At 34.8% G+C, this 25,783-nt stretch overlaps 1 protein-coding gene across 2 annotated transcripts in view; it reads right to left on the reverse strand.

The window, feature by feature from the left end:
- Nucleotides 1-25,783, reverse strand: part of LOC145317494 (glycine receptor subunit beta-type 4-like) — an 86,873-nt gene that overhangs the window by 22,234 nt on the left and 38,856 nt on the right. For both annotated transcript variants that reach the window (XM_080158602.1, XM_080158601.1), the window contains exons 6-8: nt 23,316-23,375; nt 22,759-22,847; nt 17,772-17,858 (exon numbers count right to left, since the gene is read on the reverse strand). In XM_080158602.1, the coding sequence (XP_080014728.1) occupies nt 17,772-17,858; nt 22,759-22,847; nt 23,316-23,375 (236 nt within the window). The remainder of the gene's footprint in view (nt 1-17,771; nt 17,859-22,758; nt 22,848-23,315; nt 23,376-25,783) is intronic.

Below are 25,783 nucleotides of genomic sequence, written 5' to 3' on the forward strand. Positions count from 1 at the left end.
ACACAAAGGAAGTGTCGCCACAATCGAATTCTTTATAAATAGAGTTTTCTTAGATTTACTCTATTATGAACGTATATTTTTTATTTATGAAATAAGGATTAAATACTTCAATGTAATTCAAATATCAACATGAAGTGAAAAACTTAATTCATTCCTTAAACAAATAGAATAAAGGTCTTATCGCTTTGGTCAATGAGAGTTTAATGAGGATTATTGGAGCACTATGAGTTTTAAACACTCTACCATTGGAAGACTCGAGCTCATTTATAGACGTTTATTTCCTATATAGATCTGTCACGGACCTTGATGCAATAAAGCAGGCCGTTTTGTAAATGTTAAAAATTGGAAGATTTCATTAAATAAAAGTAATCGCAAATATACTTAGTAAAAAAGATTATAGGATTAAAATCAGTTTGGACGCTCGAGGGGCCAAAACTGGTATCAATTTTATGATTTTTATTTTAAAAGTCGTGGATAATATGACTGAGGACCTGTTCTAATTCAGTGGGTATTAATCGGTTTCGAAGGCATACTAAAGATGTTATTCTTATACCTTATAAATATTTTGTGGATATCAGTAAATATAAGAATATTGATATAAACACGTATAATTAACAAATTGACAAATACAGCACCAGACATGAGGTGAATACTTAAAAAACTTTTTTGGCTCATTGCCTCACTAAAATTGTGAGGCAAAATAGTGGGGCAAAATTATCCCCTCTAAATTTTTAGCGAGCCTCACTGATTTTAGTGAGGCAAAAAATTTTTAATAATCCACCTCTGGTGTGTTTCTGACAGTAATACTTCTTCTGGCTTTACATTCATATTATTATTAATTAATACCCCCCTTCTTCCAACAACTTTTCTATACTTACTCTAAGCCATTCTGAAAAACTATATATATCGTATCGTATTCTAGACAATTTTCCACTAGTAATAAAATAACGAGGGCCAACGAAACTGGTATTGATGTTATAATTTTTATTTTTTATTAATTAATGGTAATTTGACTAGAATACGATACGATACATAGTTTTACAGGATGTAACAGAACCGGTTCTAATCCAGCAGATATCAAGAGGTTCCCAATCCATAATGGAAAAAAGGTTAAAGGCATATTGTAAAAATATTTTTTTTGCAACTTCCTTATATTTGTACACAACGCTACTTAACGTGAATAATTAAATGATATTCATCAGGGAGTAAGGGAGGGGACAATGAGCAATAAATTCAATTAAAGAGTTTTAGCTGAAAAGCAATGAAAACCAGATTTATCCAAAAAATTTGACCAAAATTGTAAAGGGATCATGGTAATATAATTTAGAACAAAATTAGATCTAAGAAAAAAATAATTTACTTGAAAATTAAATTACCAATACATCACAATGTAGTAAACATTCCACGCTTCGTTTTTTATTAAATGAATAAGTTGGGGTACAATGTTTGGCACTATCGATATAAGTAAATGATAATAAAAAACCCATAGAATGCGATAATAACTTCAGAAAAATCGAAGAAAATAGTTTTCATACTTAATTAACGATTTTAAGTTTTTCTTCAAAAAGTTTAGATAAGATGCCTTTAAAAGTCGTCTATGATTTTGTCAGGGATAAAAATGTAACTTTAAAATAAGAATTACAACATATTTTTTCAATTAGTACAAAGTAAAATTTTGAACATTTTATTGATCAGTATATTTTTTAAAATGTGAAGTAGAAACCTGAAATATTTATCATGAAAATTGTGTTATGATTTGATTGTCTGCTAGATTACAAGAAAAAAGATACTGACAGTACTTGTTGGTTCTTTAAAAAAAATTTGGTAGATTACTTTCAGAACCCCTCTTTTTGCAACGTTATTTCAATAGAACAGAGCCGTAGTCTTAGTGTACTCAATATCTAGACAGCCAACCATTGTTTTAGAATTGTTCAATTTTTTTAACTTCTGATAAAAACAGAATTAATGGTATTTTTGTAAATATTATACCTCCAGGAAATGGCTATACTTCCCAATCAGATGTTGTGTGATATTTAAGAGGAATTATTTTGATATAATGTCATTAAAATATTCGTTGAAAAAAGTGCTATTCTAGCTTATACTTCACATTTTAATGTGTATGATAATTCAAATAAAAGATAATGAAGATTTATATTATATTTAATTGTTATAATTATAAAGAAAAACCTGGAAACAGTAAAAAACTGACTTTATTTTATTGACGTATGGAAAATTTTGTCAAATATTTGAATAAAAAAACGATATAAAACAAAATAAATTATTTTTAATATAGTCACAAAAAGGCTTAATGAGTTTAGGAAATATTTCATTCACTAATCATGTCATTTAAAGTCTATTTCACTGAATACAGTGTAAAAAGATGTTCTCGTTTTAATTTTAAGTAATTTCAAATGCATTTTAATACCTTTTAATGATTTATTTTTTGAAACATCTTTTTATAAAATGTTATTGATTTTTGAAGTTATATGTTAGAATGTTTTTAAATTTTGTTAACATTTTGTTTTAAATGTAGAAAATTGGTAATTCTAAACATTCAAAAAATGATTTTATTAAATTTTCATCACTTAAATTGCATGTTTGATGAAATTTTCAACTGATAATTCAAGAAAAATCGTTTAAGTTTTATTATATTTTACTTTGAATTGTTAAAAAAATATATTATTGTCAAAAAAGGAGAAGTTATGTTTTCACCGGTGTCCTGGACAGGAAACAGGTTTTTTTTGACATACGTCTCACAAGACCTATGTAGCCATGACCGGAAGACGATGACGGTTCAGTACATGACTTTCGTTAAATCACAGCTGATCATTTTTGTGGATTTTTTTGAAAATTACTTTTTTACCCAAATTTTCATAGTTTTTCCTCAAAAAATCTAAATTTTCTCACATTTGCTGCTTAGTTAGCCTAAATTTACGTAAGGAAAGTATAATAAGTAACAGCTGTACTGACGATTTTGCTATCACCTATAACAAGATCTTTCAGAATCAATAGAATAAGATTTTTAGTCAGAAATTGAGTAAGAGTTAATTATTTTGAATTAATGTTCAACAATAAATTTGCACGTCAGATCTGCTTCTGGCCTCCATAGGCTTTACCTGGCTTTAGCATGATTCAATCTATCTGACTTTGCCTTTGACTAAGCAACATAATTTCTTTCACAAAAACTTTCTCGCCTATCAATCCACCTGTTAAACTTCTTGATCCTTGTTTCAAGACGTTGAAGTTACCGTCCATGTCCTTCAACTTTAACAAATATGCCTCATAATACTGTCTACTAAACAGGGTACCTCTATCCACCCTGATATAGCTAGACCTCTATTCTAGCTGGCTGACATGGTTCACCCAGCCTATAAATCTTGATGGAAGTTAGTTTAGAATTCTGACCTTGTTTGTTAATCATCAATTTCACACACTTTTGACTCTTTCTTCAAAGTTCATTTCAACTTCCTATTCCAGTACTTGTTTGCTATTGAACTTGTGGCTTGACTTTTGCCACATGAAGGGATTACCTCAAGATTCAGAATAAAATATCCAGTATTCTTACTTTTTACTTCCTTTGGTTTCCTATGAACCAGCTACTGTCATGAGCGATCTTTCCATGGGTGAAAGCCTAGACTGCCATGCATCTAGCTACATGGTCTTTAAGACTCCCTTGCCTCAGTTACTTCAGCTAAGAGCTCCTGTCCTATCATTCTCTATTACTCAGAAATTCAACATGGTTTCCAACTACTCTGCTGATTGATATGCTAAAGTAAGGTGGGTCTATGATTCCAAATCTAACACCATTTGATAGACAAACTGCCCTTTATTCTTGCTTTGCTAATCCTATATTGTGGTCTTCCTGTTTAACACCTGTTTCCTAGGTCCCTTTACTACTGGTAGCTTTTAGGAAGGGTAGTATTGATCTGCTTAGGACAGAAAACTTGCCTGTGTTTTATTTTCGAATTGGGTTTTAAAGTCACAATTGAAAACCACATTGAAATCCAGTTATAATCATGTAACCAGCATTCACATTCACTTTAGTTATAAGCAACTATTATTTTCTTCAAGCTACAAGCAAAGTGCCTTTCTGTCATTTAGCTGCTCTTACATTCATGAGTCATATCAACACAATGTTTGAATACACTAACTTACAAATTATCCATCCATCTTAGAATCCAATATGTAACTATAATTATTCTGTAGGTTCACCTATAAAAACCTTGATAAGACTTTTACTTAATCTAAATAACACAGTTTGAACCACTTGAAACTCTCTTGCTTCAAAGAACAAGAGTGTCTACCATGGTTCTCACTATGACATTTAATCAGTAGTAAAGACAACCAATGTGTACAAAGAGCAGAGACTCAATCAAGACCAGCTATATTAACCTTCTGCAAGCTCTTTTGAACCAGGGACTGGTTGTATATTTAATTGTAGCCTTGTATAAATGGTATTATAGGACTTTGAACATGGCAACTGTGTTTATGGACATATGTTATACCCCAAGCAGATATTGTTTTGATGTTGAGACATCAAATCAGCCAGGAACTAATATTGAGCAGGATAACTTGTTAATATTTCAAGGAAAACTTGGAACAGAATCATTGCTGTTTCTGAAGCATGTTTGTATTATCTTTATTAGTGGAACCTCAGAGAGTGGTCTTTTCTCAGTCTGAAACTATGTTTTAATAATATAATATGTCATGAGGCATGCAACAGGAACATGAAATATTTTTTAAAGATAATTACAAAAGATGTTTAGACCTCAATTCAAATATTAACTTCAAATAATTCTGATTTCATTTCTAGACTACAAATCATAGATTTTTCAATTGATTCTTAAAGATTTTGTTATTGATGATAACACAGTCCTTAGGTTCAGCTGTATTTACTATACTTTTCTTGCGTAAATTTAGGCTAACTAAGCTGCAAATGTGAAAAAATTGTGATTTTTGGGGGAAAAAGTATGAAAATTTGGGTATAAAAGTAATTTTCAAAAAAATCCACAAAAGTGATCAGCTGTGATTTAACGAAAGTCATGTACTTAACCGTCATCGTCTCCCGGTCATGCCTACGTAGGTCTTGTGAGACGTATGTCAAAAAAAAACCTGTTTCCTATTCAGGACACCAGTGTTTTCCTCAAAAAAAGACCTAAAACATGAAAATTAACACGTGTAATGAGAATTTTTTTCTTTCAGGTTTAATCTTAAGTAATTATTGATATTTTTTGTAAAAAGGATTTTATATAAAAAGTTTTAAAACTCGAGTTAAGTAGTGGTTCTAAAAAAGGTTGCGAATTTATGCAATTTTCTTGCAAAAAAAATTTTCTAGGATTTTAAAAATAGCAAAGGGTGTTATCAGACGTACTTACAAATACAATTGCTAAGTCATTTTGGCCAAACACTAAAATAAAGTTTTGACATCTGAGGGTCCAACCGTGATTCTGTAATTAATCACTAGAAAAATCGTGTTTAAAACTTCGTCAACCCTTCTCATATATTTTTAACTGCCACAAAATTTAAGGGGGTTCTTAGATTGTGTAATACATAAATGTCACAGTAGAGTTTCTATCCATGAAATGACATTTTCTTGGGAAAAAATATTTTTTAAAACCAGCCATTTTATAACAAATTTCTGTCTGCTATTTTGAAAACTAACTCAGCTAGTTACCGGGGCATTGATGCGCTAGTACTCAAAGTCATTCAGAACCTGCTGAATTCGTGCACATTCTCTTTAAGCCAGTACCCAAAGTCTGAGACTCTTAAAAATTGAAAATTCGATCCATCGTCCCCTCCCTTACTCCCTGGATATTCATACTATTCTTTGCATTTTATGAACGTTAAGTCTTAGTTTTCAATCATAAATTTTTTTCTTAATTTCATACAAAGAAGCAAGCCATTTAAAACAAAGCTGCCAGAATTTGTAATTAGGGTCCACATTTCATTTTGAGTGAAGTATGCGGATTTTCTTTAACTTTTGAAATAGAGATAGAATTTGCCATTTATTGTTAGGTAGGTTCTTTAAAAAGACAGAAGTCAAGCATTTATTATGTTGAGAACGTAGTATAATAAATCTAATCAATAATCTTTTTTTAAAAGCGAAGCTTTTCTATAATTAGGGTAGGTCAGTCTGTCTCAACCATGACACTTTGGTTGAGCTTGACTTCCGAATTAGCGGGAAGTTCACGAGATCAGTTGGCGAACATACAAACCCCCAATACCAGGAACCATCAAGTTTCAACAGCAGGTTTGAATATAGATTTATTGATGAAATTATTTCAAAGACCTGAAATTACAATATCAATTAGTTCATAATTCCAGTTATTTATAACCACGTAATCTTATTTGCTTTTTAAAAATCATTTTTCTCTACGGTAAAAATCTTTGGAAACTTTGGCTTTAAAGGAAAATTATTTGGTTTAATAAATCATTGTTAAATGCAACAATAAGGCACATAAAAATTACTAAAACATATATTAATCATAATTAAGTTTCATGCTTAGCTGGCTAAAGCCTTTTTAAAACTACATATAATCGTCCTATACACCATACTTCTTGATAAAAATAACAAATTCTACCTGAAGCTCTTATGGTTTCAAATCCCTGATATACTAGGGTCGTTCACACACAATGAGACCAATGATAGGCCCAATTTTGTTCTCCGAAATCTTCACACTCTCATATCTCATTCAAAAGTAAAGAACGTGCGCATCCAAAATAAACAAACACTCTATGCCGCGCCACATTATGAAAGGAAAGCCCTAAAAGACGACATTTGCGCTTTGTTTTTGGTTTAATGATAAGGAATTTATTTTGCACTTGATAAACACAAAGCTTCCTCGAAAAGAGGTTAAGACACACCCCCCGTTTGAAAGTCAAATTAACTTCCTTAACGAGATTCAAGGTTTTTTTCGCGCTGAGCACTAGCAACATTTCTCACTAAACTCAACTCACCATAATCACATGAGAATGGCCACATTCCGAAAACGTGACAATTTTGCTCCTAACTAAATGAAACCCCGTGAAATGCATACACAATATTATACTCCTCACTAGGACTCATAATACCTCACATTTTTAGGATAGAAGGATGGGGATTGGTTTGTACCATACAACATTCCATGCACATGACAATCACAAGATCACATACACAATCCTAAAATAGATAATCCTATTAATCATGATGTTGTAAATATAACAACTACACTAATAATAATCATTTCATAATCAATAGGTAATAAATCATTATTAATAAATCAATAAGTACCTACGAAATCAGGTTGAAATGTAAATGTAAACAATAATGGTAAAAATAAAACGAAATAAATCTTAGACAAGAAAATTAAGATTTATAGGTACTTAAAACTAAATTTGTTAAGCATCAAAAAGAGTAGTAAGAAAAAATTTTTCAAAATCCTTGGGCAGAAAGTTTTTCAAACCTAATGAATAAGAACTGTAATATCTTAATCAACAATAAAACTTTTTAATACTTAAGGAATAGCAAAATAATAATATCTTCTTTAGAATTTTCATCGGAATTATAAAAAAATACCAATTTTTTCTTTGTAAAAAAAAATGAGACTTTAAATATGAATTTTCAATCATTCCTTGATCTGAATAAAAATGTTTTATTTGATTGAAATTCATATATAATTTTTAAAAAAAATCTGCTAAAAAAATACTTGATTTTTTTCTTAGAATAAATATCGAATCACGCAACCTCGACACATTTATTCCTTTTTGTTAAACTTTTCAGGTAAGTTTTAAAATGAATTGTACTTTTGAAAAGAAATTAAACTCAATAAAATTAAATTTGAGCATATGAAATAGAAGAATATTTAATCGCATTTCATTTGATTCTTATTTTAGGCATAAAAATAGGCATATGAAAAATGTGGCTTTTTTACTAAAAAAATCTCAATTTCCATAAAATAAGAATCAATTATTAATCATAATTTTTAACAACTGCCTGACTGATACAGCATGTTCTTCTAGGGGAGATTTATCTGTCAGTCTGAACAAGACTCTTGCCGTCTTTCTTCCATCCTCAATTCTCGTCACTCGGCCCATCCTCAAACATCTCATCAGCGGATTGGTACTCGTAACCAGAACTATATCTCCGTCAGTTAGTGGCTCCGCCATCTCATCCTTCCACTTGGACATCCGTAATATCTTCGGTAGGATCTCCTGGCGGTAGGCAGTCCAAAACTGGGCAGATAAATCTTCCAACAACTTCAACCTGGAGGAAATTTGGTCCTCCGGTTTCATCGCCACATTGCACAACGGCTGGCGGTCAACATTTCCCAGCAGCTGGCCAGGGGTAATCAGCCGCCAATTCTCCACGTCGTTCGCAGCTTCAATCGTCAGTGGTCTGCTATTCATAATTTTGCTGACCTCCGCCAACAGCACCAGGAGCTCGTTGAAATTAACAGAACTATTCACCAACTTCTTGGACAGCAATCTCTTGGTTAATCCCACCATTTTCTCAGCCTGCCCAATATAATGGTGGGCTCGGGCCGGGATCTGAGACCAAGAAAACTCTACCTGGCTGCCCAACTTCTGCTCTAAAACCTTGCGAGCACCGGATAATTGTGTGCCCATGTCGCTTACTATGATCTTCGGCAGACAATGAACAGCTTCCAACTTGCGCAGGGACAACAGGATACTGCTGGTATCATACTTTTCCAAGGCATCTAACCACAACGCCCCTGAGAATCTGCAGACCACCACGAACACCCACACCTTCTTCGTTGCTGTCTGACTCCTCGTTTTGGCGGCAGCTCTCCTCGTAACCAGCGGACCCATCAGGTCGACTTGCACAGCTTCAAAAGGCCTGCTCGGGACCAACTTGTCAGGTAACACCTCCTTCATGGTAGCACGACATTCCTTAGCCCTCTCAACACTGCAGGGCCAACATTTCTTCACTTCCATGATGGCCAACCTCCTTGCCTTCACAATCCAGCACCAACGGCGGCTCTCAGCTAAAGTTCCACGGACACCAGAGTGAAGCTCAACATGCGCTTCTCTCATAAAAACAGCAGCTAACCAATTACCAGGCTCCAAAATTATTAAACCTGGCATGTCTTCAAATATCATTTTACGGCCACCAGTAATGGCGTCAATGACTGGCTGTCCACGACCAACCATCTTAAGAATCCTCATCTCCCTGGTCACATACTTTCCACCTGGACCAACGACAGGCCAGGTCAATGATACTTCATGCACTAATGGATTTAATGACGCATAATTGCCTTTAGCGTCATTTATCCACTCATCTTCTTGGCTTCGTGACACAATGAAAAGTTCCGCCGCCGCCATAAAATTGTACAAAGACGGCTTGTACACAGAATCTGCAGCTGCTACATGACTACCAGCGGCTGTAGCCTTACCTTCTTGTCTGCTCTTTAGCTTCTTCAACCAGGTGTTCGCAACTTGCAGGACAGCTGCCATAATACGTTTGGCCTGTCCAAATGATCTCCTGTGCTTAAACCTAAAGACATCTTCAGCGGCTTCTCCGGCAACTTTCATTGAACATAACTTAACCATTTTGGTATTCAACTCCTCTGGGGGTAAAACTTGCTTGACTTCTTCGGCAGTTTTCACCGGCCACGCACTTTCATCCTGGCGCAACCATTCTGGGCCCAATCTGTACCTGGAACCTGGTCCCAAATCTGATACCTTGCAGGTGCTTCTGGTGCCCAAATCTGCAACGTTTTGCGTCCCCGGGACCCACCTCCAGTCATCCTTGTTGGTAGCAGATTGAATTTCTCCAATACGATGAGAATTAAATGTGTTCAACATAGCACTGTTGGAAACTATTTGTGATAAAACACACGATGAATCAGTAAAGTACATTACTCTGATAACATCAAAGGGCAGGGCATCTCTGACGGACTTTGCCAACCTTGTGGACATTTGGCATCCCATCAACTCAAGGCGTGGAATTGACTCACACTTGACCGGCGCAACTCTTGACTTAGTGGCTAGCAGAAACGTTTCAAATCCTTGTCTAGTTGGCCACCTCAAATACGCATTAGATGCATAAGCCTCTGATGACCCATCCGAAAACATCATCAAGGATGGAAGGCCAGTTGGTTCATCCGGGACCACACAACGGTCAAACTCCAATTTAGCGACCTCAGCTCTGTCCTCCAGCGACTGAACAAGTTCATCCCGTAGACTTTTTGGAATGAAATCTTGCCAGCCCAAATTCAGCAAACATGTTTTCCGCAGGACAAGTTTAATTCTCAACAGAATAGGGCTGCAAAGCCCGATCGGGTCGAAAGTTTGGGCGGCGAACCTGTGGACCATCTTCTTTGTCAGATTCTCGTCCAAGGCGTCCTGGAGGTTGTACAAATCAGCATCCTCTTTCACCTTCCTTCCCTTGACCTTACCATCTTGGTTGACTCTTGTGGCGATGGACAACACATCGGTGGCTGGCTTCCATATCAGCCCGAGAACCTTGGTAGGCTGGCAATCATCTCCAGAATAAATGACTTGTTTGAAGGAAAAACTACCTTTGCCGATAATCCTGTCGGCCTCTTTCATCATCTCCTTGGCTTCTGGCTTCGATCCTGCTCCCGAAATAACGTCATCTATGAAGCTGTGCTTCTCAAGCTTGACTGCAACTGGAATCTGAGGTAACTTGAATTCCTCATCAGGGTAGGTAGGTATTTGTGGCTCCTTCCATAATTCAGGTTTGGCAACAATTTCACTACCGTTTATTTGTCCCTCTCCATACATCTCCTTGACCTCTGCTTCACTCTTTCCGCCGAACAGGCGGGACGTCAACTTCAGGGCTGTAACTGCCAAATTTCCCGCAGCTAACTCGCCGAAATTTACAACTTTGGTCAGGTAAATTTCAAGTGGACCATCTGGCGTCGGGGAAAATAAAACTCTCTTCATCTGGCTGTCGAACTCTGTGGCCAGGATGGAGTTATAAAACTTGGAGATATCCGCGGTTATACCAACCTTGTAACCGCGGAAAAGCATCAAATGATAAAATATCTTCTGCATTGGCGGCGGGCCTCCCAGCATTATGTTATTAAAACTGGTACCCTTGAACGTCAGAGAACTATTTGCACACAATCGCATGGGTGTGGAACTTGAATCCTCCTTGAAAGCAACCACTATTGATGAACAAGACTTAGGTCCTTCATACTGCAACTCTTCAGGCGTGGCTTTTTGGAAAACGCCTCTTCTTATGGCGTCGTTGAATACCTCCACATACATTCCATAGGTACCTTCCTTGACCATCCTGGCACGATCCTTTTCAGCAATTTTGCGGGCTAAACTCTCATTGTAGGGTAAAGTGTGAGGATCTTCAATATAAGCATATTGACCTGTCCACTTGTTGGACTGCAAGTCTAGTGTTAAACCTGCCTCAATTATCCTCTGCCTCTCACGCTGGTCCCAGGTAGTGCCGTCGGCCATAGCCTTGCACTCTTGACAAGCAGTACATCCTGGACAAAGTGCCTGCGGCTGTATGCCAAACGATTCAGACGTCAGAAAGTCTGGCAAAGTGCCTCCACTGACACTGACAGCCTTATAAGCCGACTTTTGATCTCCAGCTCCACCATCAGCACTCGTACAGATAAAACCACTACCAAAAATGGTTCGCCACAACATAGACTGGCCCACTTTCTGGTAGGTTGAAGGAAACACGTCAGGATGTGTATTTCCAATGATGATATCTAAGCCTCCACTAATATATGTAAACCTTTCTGGCGGCATTTTAAATATCTCGGCGGCAGTTTCGGGGTGGACCGAGCGCATCTCGTTGGCCCCGCCGAGGGTAGGCATGACAGCTGCCTCAAACTCCCTCAGATTGCCGTCCCTATCCTTCAAATAAAACACAACATTGCGGCAGGAAGACTCACTACCATCAGCTACAGAAATAGTTGTATATCTGCCGGTAGATTTCAGCTTCAACTTGTTGGATAACTTCTCAGACACAAGTGGCAAATTTGCCCCGGAGTCAAACATTACCGTGGCGTGGCAGGTGCCGCCGCCAGGTGCTACAACAGGAACTAACTGAAGTAAGAAGGTACAGGGGCTGGGTGCAGAACTTGACTTGTAAACTGTATTCACACCAGCACTAGCCTCATGAAGTAACCTGGAATGGTATCTGTCGCAATTATTGGTACCACAAACACCAAGCTTATCCGATTTATTACACTTGTCAGCAGTATGGCCGTCGCACAAGCAGAGTTCACATAACTTCTTCTGCTGGACAACTTTCTTTCGGTCAACCACATCCATCTTCTTAAACGTGAGGCAACGGAAAATCGGGTGCTTCTCCTTGCAGCTCTCCACAGGACATGCACTGTTCCACTTGGAAGCCTTGTCCTTCCCAGCCTTTCCATTCTTATTGTCGCTGCGGCCAGATACTTGCGCGGCGGCAGCTCTGTCACGATTTCTCTTGCCGGCGCCACTGTCGTAGGACATATCACCGGCCAACATGGCACCCCTGGTCCTCTCCAGCAGTTCAACAATCTTCGGGATGTTTGGTTGGTTCATGCTACCTAGCTCCATCATAATTTTGTCTCTCAAATTTTCAGGGCACTTGTCTTTAAAAATATGAATGAGAGTTAGGTGGTTGTAATCCTTAGCTGCAGAACCAACGATGGCTTCTACCTCCTGCATCATGCTCTTGAAGGTAGCAATTGCGCTAACCACGTCCACAGGTTTATCCACAGGTTTCATCTTGTTCAACTTAGTTAAAATCCTCATGAACCGGCGAGTGTTTGATAAAAACATCTGGTCAAGAAACGCCCATTGTTCATTGTGATCTCTAATCGCTGACACTTGCTTGCGTAGTTCCGGGTTGGTTATCACCTTCTCCATACACAACATCAGACTTAACCTCTGGTCAGCAAATCCATAACCAGAGCATAGATCCTTAAAGACCTGTTTAAAGTTTGGGTAATCCGTGTCAGTACCGTCGAACGACGGCAACAAACTGTTGTCCCAGCGCCCATACTGCGGGTTGGAACTCCGAATATCCACAGCAGACATACTTCTGGAGAGCATGGCAGGTGTCCCACTCTCATCCAGATTAGATGAACGACGTTCCATCTCTCTAAGCCTTCGGTACATATCACGTACTTCTTGGCGCAACTCCACAGAAATTTTAAGCACTCCCATGTCCATCTTCACCTTCTCAATGACGTCGAGGTTCCTGGCGACAGTGCTTGACCTCGCGTCATCTGAATCATTGTCCAGCCAGTACAGAATTTTTGTACACTGCTCCAACGACGCATAAACTTTATCTGCAACAGTTTTCTGCTCACTAGCTTCATCCAAATCACGCTTGAACTCGCGCAGCTCACTAGTCTCCACGGCAGGTTTTAGACTTTTTATTAGGTCAGATTGGTCCTTGACCTCACTAAAAATGTCACGAATTGATTTTACATTCACATTTTCACATGAGCTAAAACTTTGGCAGGCTTTTAGATTGTCATAAAACACTTTTAACTGTTCATCAAAAACTTCTAGCCTTTCACTGCCAATAGCGATTGCTCGCTCAATTTTCTGCTTTTTGGTTAGTGGCATATTGATTCACTAGGTACTTATTTCACAGAAAAATTGTCACAGTTTATTGCATCAATAATTCACTAGATGCTATTGATCTCTTGATGAATGCTAACGCCTATTCATCAGATACTTTGAAATTGTCTCAACCATGACACTTTGGTTGAGCTTGACTTCCGAATTAGCGGGAAGTTCACGAGATCAGTTGGCGAACATACAAACCCCCAATACCAGGAACCATCAAGTTTCAACAGCAGGTTTGAATATAGATTTATTGATGAAATTATTTCAAAGACCTGAAATTACAATATCAATTAGTTCATAATTCCAGTTATTTATAACCACGTAATCTTATTTGCTTTTTAAAAATCATTTTTCTCTACGGTAAAAATCTTTGGAAACTTTGGCTTTAAAGGAAAATTATTTGGTTTAATAAATCATTGTTAAATGCAACAATAAGGCACATAAAAATTACTAAAACATATATTAATCATAATTAAGTTTCATGCTTAGCTGGCTAAAGCCTTTTTAAAACTACATATAATCGTCCTATACACCATACTTCTTGATAAAAATAACAAATTCTACCTGAAGCTCTTATGGTTTCAAATCCCTGATATACTAGGGTCGTTCACACACAATGAGACCAATGATAGGCCCAATTTTGTTCTCCGAAATCTTCACACTCTCATATCTCATTCAAAAGTAAAGAACGTGCGCATCCAAAATAAACAAACACTCTATGCCGCGCCACATTATGAAAGGAAAGCCCTAAAAGACGACATTTGCGCTTTGTTTTTGGTTTAATGATAAGGAATTTATTTTGCACTTGATAAACACAAAGCTTCCTCGAAAAGAGGTTAAGACACGTCCGTCAGTCCGTAACGGTTAGCTCTTTTCTTTAATTTAGGCATGTTAAAGTTGTTCTATCGATTTCAAACTTTGCATGGTGATTTCTGTAGTAGTTAGGTACAATTTAGAAATCGTAGCAACTCTATAATCCAGAATGTCCGTACGTTTATTTTAAACATGTTGATTTTCAATTTTTTTAACAACAAATTTTTATATGATAGAATCATTCGATTGATCTGATTTTTGGAATATTGATTCCTAGGACAACAAAGTTCAATGTTATAAGCAAAGCATCTCTATACTCAAGTCCTAAATATGTAAGTCCTTATCGCAGTTTTTCAACAAATTTCCTTAAATTTTGTTTCTAATTTTCTAACTTTATACATTTATATCTGATTATTCAGTTATGGCACTCTACAAGTCTTAATGTTTGTTTGTCCTACCGTTTCAGAGCTTCGCTTTTATGGATGTTATCATCCTTGTTTTATGATTTCTCCATGTGTTTAGTCGCAGCTGTAACCAACAGCAGAGTTAATTCGAGAAAAAAAAATTCGTAAAGATTTTGTATTTTGGAGGCAAAACTTCGTAGCCATTACGACCTTTGTATCTGCCCCCTAAATATTATTTTATATCTATTTCGTTGTTATCTATACCTTATTCCTGTTTTAGCAGTCTTTAAAGGTTAAAATTTTAGCTGTATATTATGGATGGGAGAAAAGTAAATCTTTAACTACAAATAATAGTTTTCAACTCTATCCCAGTCAGTTTTGGAACCCAAGAACAACTGTCTTCTTCTTTTTATTGTTAGAGAAGAGGGGCACCTTTTAGTGGTCCATTGGTGAAAAATGTGATTTTATAGAAGATGCCAATACCAGCACAATTCATACTAATGGACGATTTACCAACATTATATTGTCAGGAATATAAAGGAATAAGACAATGACCGATAAATTTATGTACATCCCCAATGACAATACTCAAATAACCTATTCTGTAGATTACTATAAGTGGTTTAAACGTTTGGACACTCAAGTTAATGAACAAACCAATCAAAATGCATTAAAAATCCCCAACATTATTTAACTAAAGGATGAAAAAACGTTATTATAAAAGTTTGGGTACTAATGTAATGAAGAGTCCACTGTCCCCTCTCTCCCTGTTATACTGTACACTACGACAGAATGGGACAAATTTACAATAATTTTTATTTCTTATAGTACAAAACTGGATATACAAAGAAATATGGGACAGCGGAAAGTTTTATGTGTGACGTCATAAAAATACATTTTAAAAGGAATGATGAGATGAGAAGTATCAAAGGAAACCCCTAAAAAAAAGAAGGATAATAATATATAATAAAAATCTTTCTGTTATTTGTGGGAGCATTTGTATAATGTATATGAAAATAATTTACTTTACTCTCTAATTTTTGGGATGTCGTTTTTTTTGTTTTAATAGCTAGGCAATACTTTTGAACTCAAAAGTTTGTTCGACCGTCCTTCAGTCCGTCTGTAACACTATGTTGTATAATAGATGGTTATTTATAGCAACGATTTGTAATCTAGGTTTCCGTGGATAGTAAATTAAAAATTATAAGAATAATTCCAGTTATTATCTATTAGCAACTGTATAAAATTTATTTTGACTCTCCTTTTGTTTATTTTTTGGGCATTCATTAATTTCTGCGCCTTGCTTTATATTGATGTTATCATCCTTTTTTCCCCAATGATTTGGGCATTGCAAATTGACATTACATGTTATGTATTATATTTTAATCAATAAATTAAACACCATTTTATTGGCTTATTGGCAAAAATATCTATCCGATGATAATGATAACAATTTTATGCCAATAATTTGTTTTGTGTAAGGGTAATTGTGCTTGTCAACTCTAAAACCTTAAATGTATCAATTTATGAATATGTAATACTTTCGATTCTATCTATTTTTGACAGTTAAAATAAAAAGTGGTTCCTTTGATAGTTTTTTTTTAAAGTTTTCTTTTAACAAGGACTTAGCAGCCGAAACAGAATACGTCATTAGCCGCAGTTTTGCTACATAAAGAAACTTTCATGCATAAGACAATAGACGATATAGAATTGCCATTTCTGTATATTGCCATAGTTTGAACACTACTAGTTTAGAATCAAAGTTTTTGGGATAATGTGGTTATAAAACTTTGGGTACTAGAATAATTTACAGTTCCCTCCCTACCTGGCTATATGGTGATATTTAAAATGTAGAAAATATCAGGGAGGTTGAGAAATTTGGCTGTTATTACACTAGTCCCCAAAGTTTTATAATAATATTTTCTTATCGTAGGCTTAACAACTTTGTTCATTAAGTTGGGTCTCCAAAGTTTCAACCACTAATTGCAAATCATTGGGGATGTAAATCAATTTATCGACCATTGTCTTATCCCTTTAGATCCCTGAGAAAATATGGTGGATGCCGAGCCCTTATTTTAAAAAGTATATTCTATTGAAAACAGATAATGAAAGTAATATTCCGGATAGAGAATGCAATAATAGGTTTATTTTGATTACACCACCACCCAACCATCAATTATAACAGTAAATGTTCTTTTTAACCTTGCACTTTCAACACACACACAAATACACTGCATTAATATTCAGGGAAATGGGGATAATTAAATGGAAAGTAAATATATGTCCATTTACTTGCAAGGATATAAAGGATAAGACAATGGCTGATAAATTACCCAATGATTAAACAAAATTAACCCTTTTCCTAAATTCACTAAAGTCCCTAAAGTTGGTAAGCTAACTCATAAGAAAACGTTATTATAAAATTTTGGGGATTGGTGTAATAAAGCCCCCATTGTCTTCTCTCTCTCTGATTTACTTGTATGAGTATCTTTACTACAAAGTTGAAGTTGCTTTTTATAGATGTTGTCACTAGTGTTTATTTCATTGATTAAGACAAAAATTAATTTTTTTGTGGTCTATACCTTTAATCTTGTAAATAATGCATGTTGCCTAATATGAAGCAAACTTGAGGGTTTATAATAATGTATTGTTAAAAGTTATTCTTCTTGCAGGCTAAGGCTGCAGAAAAAAAAAACAATACAAACTCCGACAAATGCTAATCTTTTAGATAATGAAGCTATAACTCTAAAATTAGATTATTTTCTCCTTGTCTTATCCCTGGTAAATTTCAAACCCGTCCTTTAAATTTAAGAAAGTATTTTGGTATAACAACGAATCTTGTTCTTTTCTTTTAAATGGCATCATACAATGACCAATGATAGGCCAAAAATTGACTAAATTAACAATCGCAGGTCTGTATATATTTTAATTTGCCAATGGTAGGTCAGTATGACGTCATTTTTTGGCACTATAAAAGACAATTAAAAACTTTACCTGAAATTTCCGAGAGATCCTCCGTCAAATACTTTGTCAGCCTCATCCAGAGGTTGAACCTCGATATCATAATCCAGAACAATTGTCCTAAAAATAGTTTTTTTTTTAATGCGAAACAAAATCAGATCTCCACACCTCGTCAAAATAAAGACATTATCACATCGTATTATAGACAACGTTCCGCGGATATAAAACTAAACAATCATTAGATTAAATCCAGTTTTGTAAGCCCCGAGGGGCCGAAGGGCCGGGATAACAAAACTAGTATTAATTTTATAATTTTTATTTTAACAATTATGGAAAATTTGTATGTATGTAATACAAACTATACATTATATTTCATTATGGCTGTAAACCGGTTCTAATCCAGCGGATATTAATCCGTTTCGAAAACATACTGGAAAACATACTCATAAGAAAATTAGAAAATCAGTGGGATGTGCGTTTTAGGTAAGGCTAAACTGTTGTGGGTATAGAAGCCAATGAAATTGGTACTTAACATTATGTGGGGGGGGGGGGTGGCTGGTACATACTTGTGCTTGAAAAAAATATATTTCTTGTGATATTTTGTATTATAGAAGAAAAAAGGCTATAATCTGTATTTGGAAAAAATATGAAAAATCATGAAAAATAATGTAAAAGAAGGAAAAATACTAACTCATATGTTTGTTTACTTTTCATTTTATGTATTTGTAAAAAAAATCTTATTTTATATAACTTCAAAGTTATGAGAAAAGAAGTAAGAGAAAAGAAAAAGTAAGTTATAGTATGTATGTGGATAGACATCTTAAATTGGAAAAGTAACATTTTTTGAAGCTGTTTGTAGTATAGCCAATACAAAAATGACTTCTTGCAATACAAATGACTAATTATAGGCCAATACACAGACTAAATTACCAATGAAAGGCCAGTATATTATTTAATTGACCAATGGTATGCCAGTATGACGTCATGTTTTACAGCCACTATAAAAAGCTTTATCAAAAACTACAGAAAAGCTGACATTTTTAAGGAAAATCTTTATTTCCCTAATTTTCTTAAAATGTACCTATTACTTATTACAGATACTTTGTCTAACTCAAAACATTTCCATAAAAATAGTATTTTCCATTTATATTTATAGGAATGTCACTAATTTTATTTGTGATTTATGTTTTTCAATTAATAATGGAAATGTCAGGCTTAGTATTGTTGAAGGTAAGGAAAACAAGGGGGGGTTAATGCAACCATCTCGTAATCAATGTATAAATGGCACTTAGAATTCGAATTTCTGAAATTTTGCATGAGTAATACTTGGTAGGTCTATTTTCCCTAAATCGAACAAAAAGTTAGAAAAGTAACGGCTAACGGCTGGCGGCTCAGCCGTTTAGCCATTTTTGGGGCTATTTTCGAGGAAAATAAACACGAAACCTATCTCCACATAATACTCTTTGCTGCTCCAAAACGTTTTCAAACGGTTCTAGCCAGCTAGTACTGGTACTAGAAATCTGAAAATGTTTTTTTTGTATCATTTCACATGATTTAAAGCAAAACTATGTTTCAAAAAGTTGATTCCTACGTAATTTATGACAGATTTTCTCTAAAAATAGCCAAAAAACGTCTGAGCCGTTAGTCGTTACTTTTTAAACTTTTTGTTCGATTTGGAGAAAATAGACCTACCAAGGATTACTCATACAAAGTTTTAGATCGAAATTCGAATGCTAAGTGCCATTTATACATTGATTACGAGATGGTTGCATTACCCCCCCCCCCCCTTTATAAAATGGAAATAAAGAAATATAAACAAGGATAACAACATCCACAAGTAGTGAAGCACAAAAATATTAAAAGATCACCTGATAAATTCAAGAATATTGGAGAGAAAAATCACGAAACCTTTCAACCTTTTTTATTTTTTAATATTTATATTTTGTATGATGACTTACAGACTTAACGTCAAAGTTAATTATATATTGGAGGCTGAGAACAACTGTGCTGGAACTTTAAGTGTGTAGCCGTTGCCGTTGCCGCTGCCAGAGGTACAGCCACTAACCTAATAGCTATCTTTAAATCAACTTCAAACATTTAAAAATCCATGTTTTATTGGCAGCACTGGCAGTGGCGACGGCTACGGCTACAGCCAGAACTACGGCTACTTCTACGGCCACGACTACGTCCACTTCTACGGCCACGGCTACTGCCACGGCAACGGCTACACATTTAAAGATCCAGCTTGACATATTTAATTTTTATATTATCATTAAAAAAAACTTTGAAAATCGGACCAATCCGACTACTATGGATGTTTTTTACTTAATTATGCTCCATATTGATGGGAAAATTGACAACAAATTTCAGTCGTCTATATTTTATAGGAACCGAGAAAATCACGTCTCCCCTAAAACGTTTCAGACAGACGGACATACGAACAGACGGGCATTTGAAATGATAGAGTAGCTTCGCTACGAAAAATACAACAACTAATAACTTACTCAACATCAATCAATATATGAAAAAAAATGAAGGGAAAAAACAGAGAAATGGCATTATTCAAGATTCATTTAAGTCGTTTTCAATAGCAATAGCTTAGTTCTGTTTCGACTTATAAAATTGAATTTTTTGCTGGCTTTAACAAAGAAAGACTCTACAAAGAATAACAAAGGAATTTTTTCGTTTCTTTTGAGAGGGGGAGGGGGGAGGTGGTTAAACCCCTTGGCGTTTGAAATGTCAAAACTTTACATGATTTTTATGAGCTAAGGATTTGAACCAAGGCGCAAATTGACAAAGTTTTTGTGTGTTGGTTGGTTTTCGGCTGTTTTTAAGGGGGAAAGGGAGAGAGTAAAACCTTCATAAGAATTCCTTGAGGAAGGGGGGAGTAAACGGGTGCCTCTAGAAAAAAAAAAAAAAAATTCAACTGTGTTCTTGTGTTTAATAAAATGTCAAATGTTACTTTTTTAATTTAAAATTAATATATGAAACCTTGAAAATTCAACTTGGACAAAATGTAGTTCAGGGTTGTCAACATTTAATTTCTTTTCATATTTCCATAAATATATTTGGATAATGAAAAGAAAACGAAGAAGGAAAACAGTAAAAGTGTCGAACTATGACATTAGAAAAAATTAACAATTAACCAATGAGAGGCCGCTATATATTTTACCACAGTGAATACTGGCTTTTTATTGGTTAATTGGTAATTTTTTCTGACGTCATAGTTCGACACTTTTACTGTTTTCCGAAAAAGTGGGTTTCATCGTATTTTCACAGCAGCTTTGGATTTATTACGTTAGGTTAGACTAGATTGTTAATGTTAATGATTGCCCCGTAGGGTTAAGAAATAGCCCAGCAGAGTTTGAGTCCCCAAACAGGGGCTATATATAGAAGAAAAGCTATTGTGAAAATACGACAAACCTGCTATCTCATTTTTTTCCATGATCCAAATATTTTTTGTCTTAATTGGAATTCATAAAATGTTCTCGATTCTTCAACTACATAAGGGCATTTCTACATAATTTCTTTCTAAACCCTAAACTTCACTTGATATCATATTTTAATTTTGTATTTGCAGAGAGTACAAACTTGAAGTCATTATTCACATCAACCTTCAATGACAAAACTTAATAAAACTTTAATATATCTTTTTAAAATTAAATTGGTGACATTCTAGATTTTAAACTTTTCCTTTTGAAGAGTAAATCCTAGTTATGCCACTTTACCTGGATTTATGAGTATATTCAAGTTGTGCCACTTTACCTGGATTTATGAGTATATTCTAGTTGTGGCACTTTACCTGGATTTATGAGTATATCTTAGTTGTGCTACTTTACCTGGATTTGTGAGTATATTCAAGTTGTGCCACTTTACCTGGATTTATGAGTATATTCTAATTGTGGCACTTTACCTGGATTTATGAGTATATTCTAGTTGTGCTACTTTACCTGGATTTATGAGTATATTCTAGTTGTGCCACTTTACCTGGATTTATGAGTATATTCTAGTTGTGTAACTTTACCTGGATTTATGATTATTTCTAGTTGTGCCACTTTATCTAGATTTATGAGTATATTCTAATTGTGCCACTTTACCTGGATTTATGATTATATTCTAGTTGTGCCACTTTACCTGGATTTATGAGTATATTCTAGTTGTGCCACTTTACCTGGATTTATGAGTATATTCTAGTTGTGCCACTTTACCTGGATTTATGAGTATATTCTATTTGTGCTACTGTACCTGGATTTATGAGTATATTCTAGTTGTGCCACTTTACATGGATTTATGAGTATATTCTATTTGTGCCACATTACCTGGATTTATGAGTATATTCTAATTGTGGCACTTTACCTGGATTTATGAGTATATTCTAGTTGTGCTACTTTACCTGGATTTATGAGTATATTCTAGTTGTGCCACTTTACCTGGATTTATGAGTATATTCTAGTTGTGTAACTTTACCTGGATTTATGATTATTTCTAGTTGTGCCACTTTATCTAGATTTATGAGTATATTCTAATTGTGCCACTTTACCTGGATTTATGATTATATTCTAGTTGTGCCACTTTACCTGGATTTATGAGTATATTCTAGTTGTGCCACTTTACCTGGATTTATGAGTATATTCTAGTTGTGCCACTTTACCTGGATTTATGAGTATATTCTATTTGTGCTACTGTACCTGGATTTATGAGTATATTCTAGTTGTGCCACTTTACATGGATTTATGAGTATATTCTATTTGTGCCACATTACCTGGATTTATGAGTATATTCTAGTTGTGCCACTTTACATGGATTTATGAGTATATTCTAGTTGTGTAACTTTACCTGGATTTATGATTATTTCTAGTTGTGCCACTTTATCTAGATTTATGAGTATAATCTAATTGTGCCACTTTACCTGGATTTATGATTATATTCTAGTTGTGCCACTTTATCTGGATTTATGAGTATATTCTAGTTGTGCCACTTTACCTGGATCCCTGATTATATTCTAGTTGTGCAACTTTACCTGGATTTATGAGCATACCCCAGCTGCGCTACTTGGAAGACCATTTTCTCCATATTGTAACTGTAAGAGCCCACTTGGAATTTACAAACCTTAAAAGACACATATTATATTTTACTCTGAATTTTTTCGTCCTTTGTTTTCTCTTAAATTATACGGCAATATAAAAATGTATGAGTTAATTTGTAATTGAAGCTTTCTTTATTATAATTTTTTTATAAAGAAATAATATATTCCACTTTAAAGTGAATAAAACGAATATCTTTTTTAAAATAAATATATTGATTAATTAGTTTTTGCGGTGTCTTAAGCCTGTGGGGCTACCTACTACCCAGTATAACTCAACCTAACCTATCCTAAAGTAATAAAAAAGCAATTGAAAAACTACATATTTTCAATTTACTTCAAAAATAATGGGAGGAAGGGGTATTTATTGCTCAACAAGGTACTTTGCATGAAAGCTACGAGTGCAATTGTATGTACATACATTGTATGTACACAAATGATATTTACCTGGGTAAAATTATATATACGTACATTTGTACACGTATGATATTTACCTGTGTATCAAGCGGGAAGTAATCAAACACCATGGGACAGATGAAGGTAATCTGGCTGGCCTAAAATTATTTACTTTATTAAAATACTAGCGGCTACGCCCCCTAGAGGCCTCTAGGGGCACTTGAGGAGGGGGTAGTCGAATTTGATAACCCACTTTAATATATTTGAGATTTTAAAAGAAAAAGTAAAAAAAATATTTTCATTTTTCATTTTTGCACAAAAATTTTAATTTGTACAAAAAAATTTCAATTCGTAAATATTAAACCTAGGTTGTTCGCATACACAAAAATTAAAATTAAAAAAAAAAAATTTGGGGGGGGGGAGGATTCATGGGGGCTTCGCCCCATGTTGCAGTGGGGTTCCCCCACCCCAATTACTGGTTTTTGTTTACAAAAATTTTTAAAAATTAGAAAGTTTGGAAGTGGGGATTTTTTTATTTTTTGGGGGGTTGGGGTGTCCCACCCCCCAAGAAAATAGCTTAAAACCACCAGAGGACCAGTAGGTATATTCCCAAAAGGGTAGAGCCCAATTTGATCAGCAGTTACTGAGATTTTACAAAAAATGTAAAAAAAAAATTTTGGGGGTTGGTTTATTTTTATTTTTTGGGGGGTTGGGGGTGTCCCACCCCCCAAGAAAATAGCCTAAAACCACCACAGGACCAGTAGGTATATTCCCTGAAGAGTAGAATCCGATCGGTTCAGTGGTTACCGAGATCTTAAGCTTCAGACGGACAGACGGACAGACATCAAGCTACTTTGTATTATAGATAACTGGAGCACTTAACATGATCCAACCCCCCCTGGGCTTTAAAAAAAAAAGAAAAAATTATCCTTTGATTTTACCAAAAACCCACAATGCTTGTTCTATGTGTTCATGTTTCACACAAGATTCGCAGGGATCAAAAGTTATAAGACAATGGCCGATAAATTGATGTACATCCTTAATGATGATACACAATAATACCCCTTCTGTAGATTATAATTAGTGGTTGAAAAATTTGGACAGTCAACTAAATGAACCAACCAATCAAAATTCAATTAAAGTCTCTAAAGTTGTTGAGCCAACGAATAAGAAAACATTATTGTAAAACTTTGGGGACTAGTGTAATAAACAGCCCAATGTATCCTCCCTCCCTGCAAAAATAGATCCAATAAAACTTACTTCTACTATGCCAGGCGTGTAAAATCAATGATAGTATAAAACCTAACAAATGCAATTTTTAACACTAGCGGCTGCGTCCCTAGCATCTAGTTACTTTGTATTTGAGGGGTTAGGGAAAGCCAAAAAATAGCATAAAACTATCCCAAGATTTAAATCTAAAAATCAAAAAGTCTAAAACCATAGAGAAAAACAATAGAGAACTTATTCAGTTAAGTAATTATCTAAATCTAAAGCTATATATAAAGAAAACATTACAACTTTATATAATAGAATATCAGGCAAAGAAGATCGGAATAGAGAGAAAAGTGTTTTAAAACAAACAGGTGACTTGTAGATCAGCTTCGCTAAAAAAATATGATTATTATCAAATATAATCATGTAATAAAAGGTAATTAATTGCAGGGATCTAAAGGTATAAGACAATTGCCGGTAAATTGATGTGCATCCTTTAAACTACCCCTTCTGTGGATTATAATTGGACACTAAACTTAATGAGCCAACCAATAAAAATTCAATAAAAGTCCCCAAGGTTGTTAAACCGACTAATTCGAAATGTTATTATAAATCTTAGGAAATTAGTTTAATAAACAGCCCAATGTCCCCTTTCTCCCTGAATTTATTGTGTACTTATTATTAGAAAGTAGTTCATGATAAACGAAATTCTTCTACATTTGGCAGTGTTATTGTCCGTCCGTCTGTACGTTCGTATGGTTGATTCTCCATAGCTGAAAGTATTGAAAGTTAGCATTGCTATTTTAAACACTAGCGGATGAATAATATAGGAGCTCCTTAATGAATATAGAAGGGTTGGGCAGAAAAATAGTCTAAAACCATTCAATGACTCAAATCTAAAGAATGAAAGCCTAAAGCCTAAAACCATCCCAGGACCTATGTGAAGCTTCCCCAAAAAGCAGAACTCAATCAGTTCTGTAGATTCTTAATTATTAAATCTTAAGCTACAGGCAAAAAACCTTACTTACTTATATATTAGAATATTTAGCTATTTTGTAATTAAAAAAATATTTTTTATTTGGATGGTGACTCCTTGAACAATAAAGAATAAAAGGGGTCATTTTTGTTACGTATTTTCCATAAAGTTGTGTGTAATTGTATAGTCAAATGTGCTAATTAATAACAGTTTGACTTCATAAGCGCATTTGACTAAACGGTTGCACACAACTTTATTGATAAAAAACGCAAAATACAATGACCTCCTTCGTAAGTGAAGAGCCTCTAAATTGACAATTTCATGCATGAAAAAAGCTTGCATGTTGTGGATGTTGCCATTCTTGTTTGATTTATAATT

Source organism: Acartia tonsa, chromosome 4 (assembly GCF_053477335.1).
Source record: "Acartia tonsa isolate MP-2025a chromosome 4, ASM5347733v1, whole genome shotgun sequence".
Taxonomy (NCBI): domain Eukaryota; kingdom Metazoa; phylum Arthropoda; class Copepoda; order Calanoida; family Acartiidae; genus Acartia; species Acartia tonsa.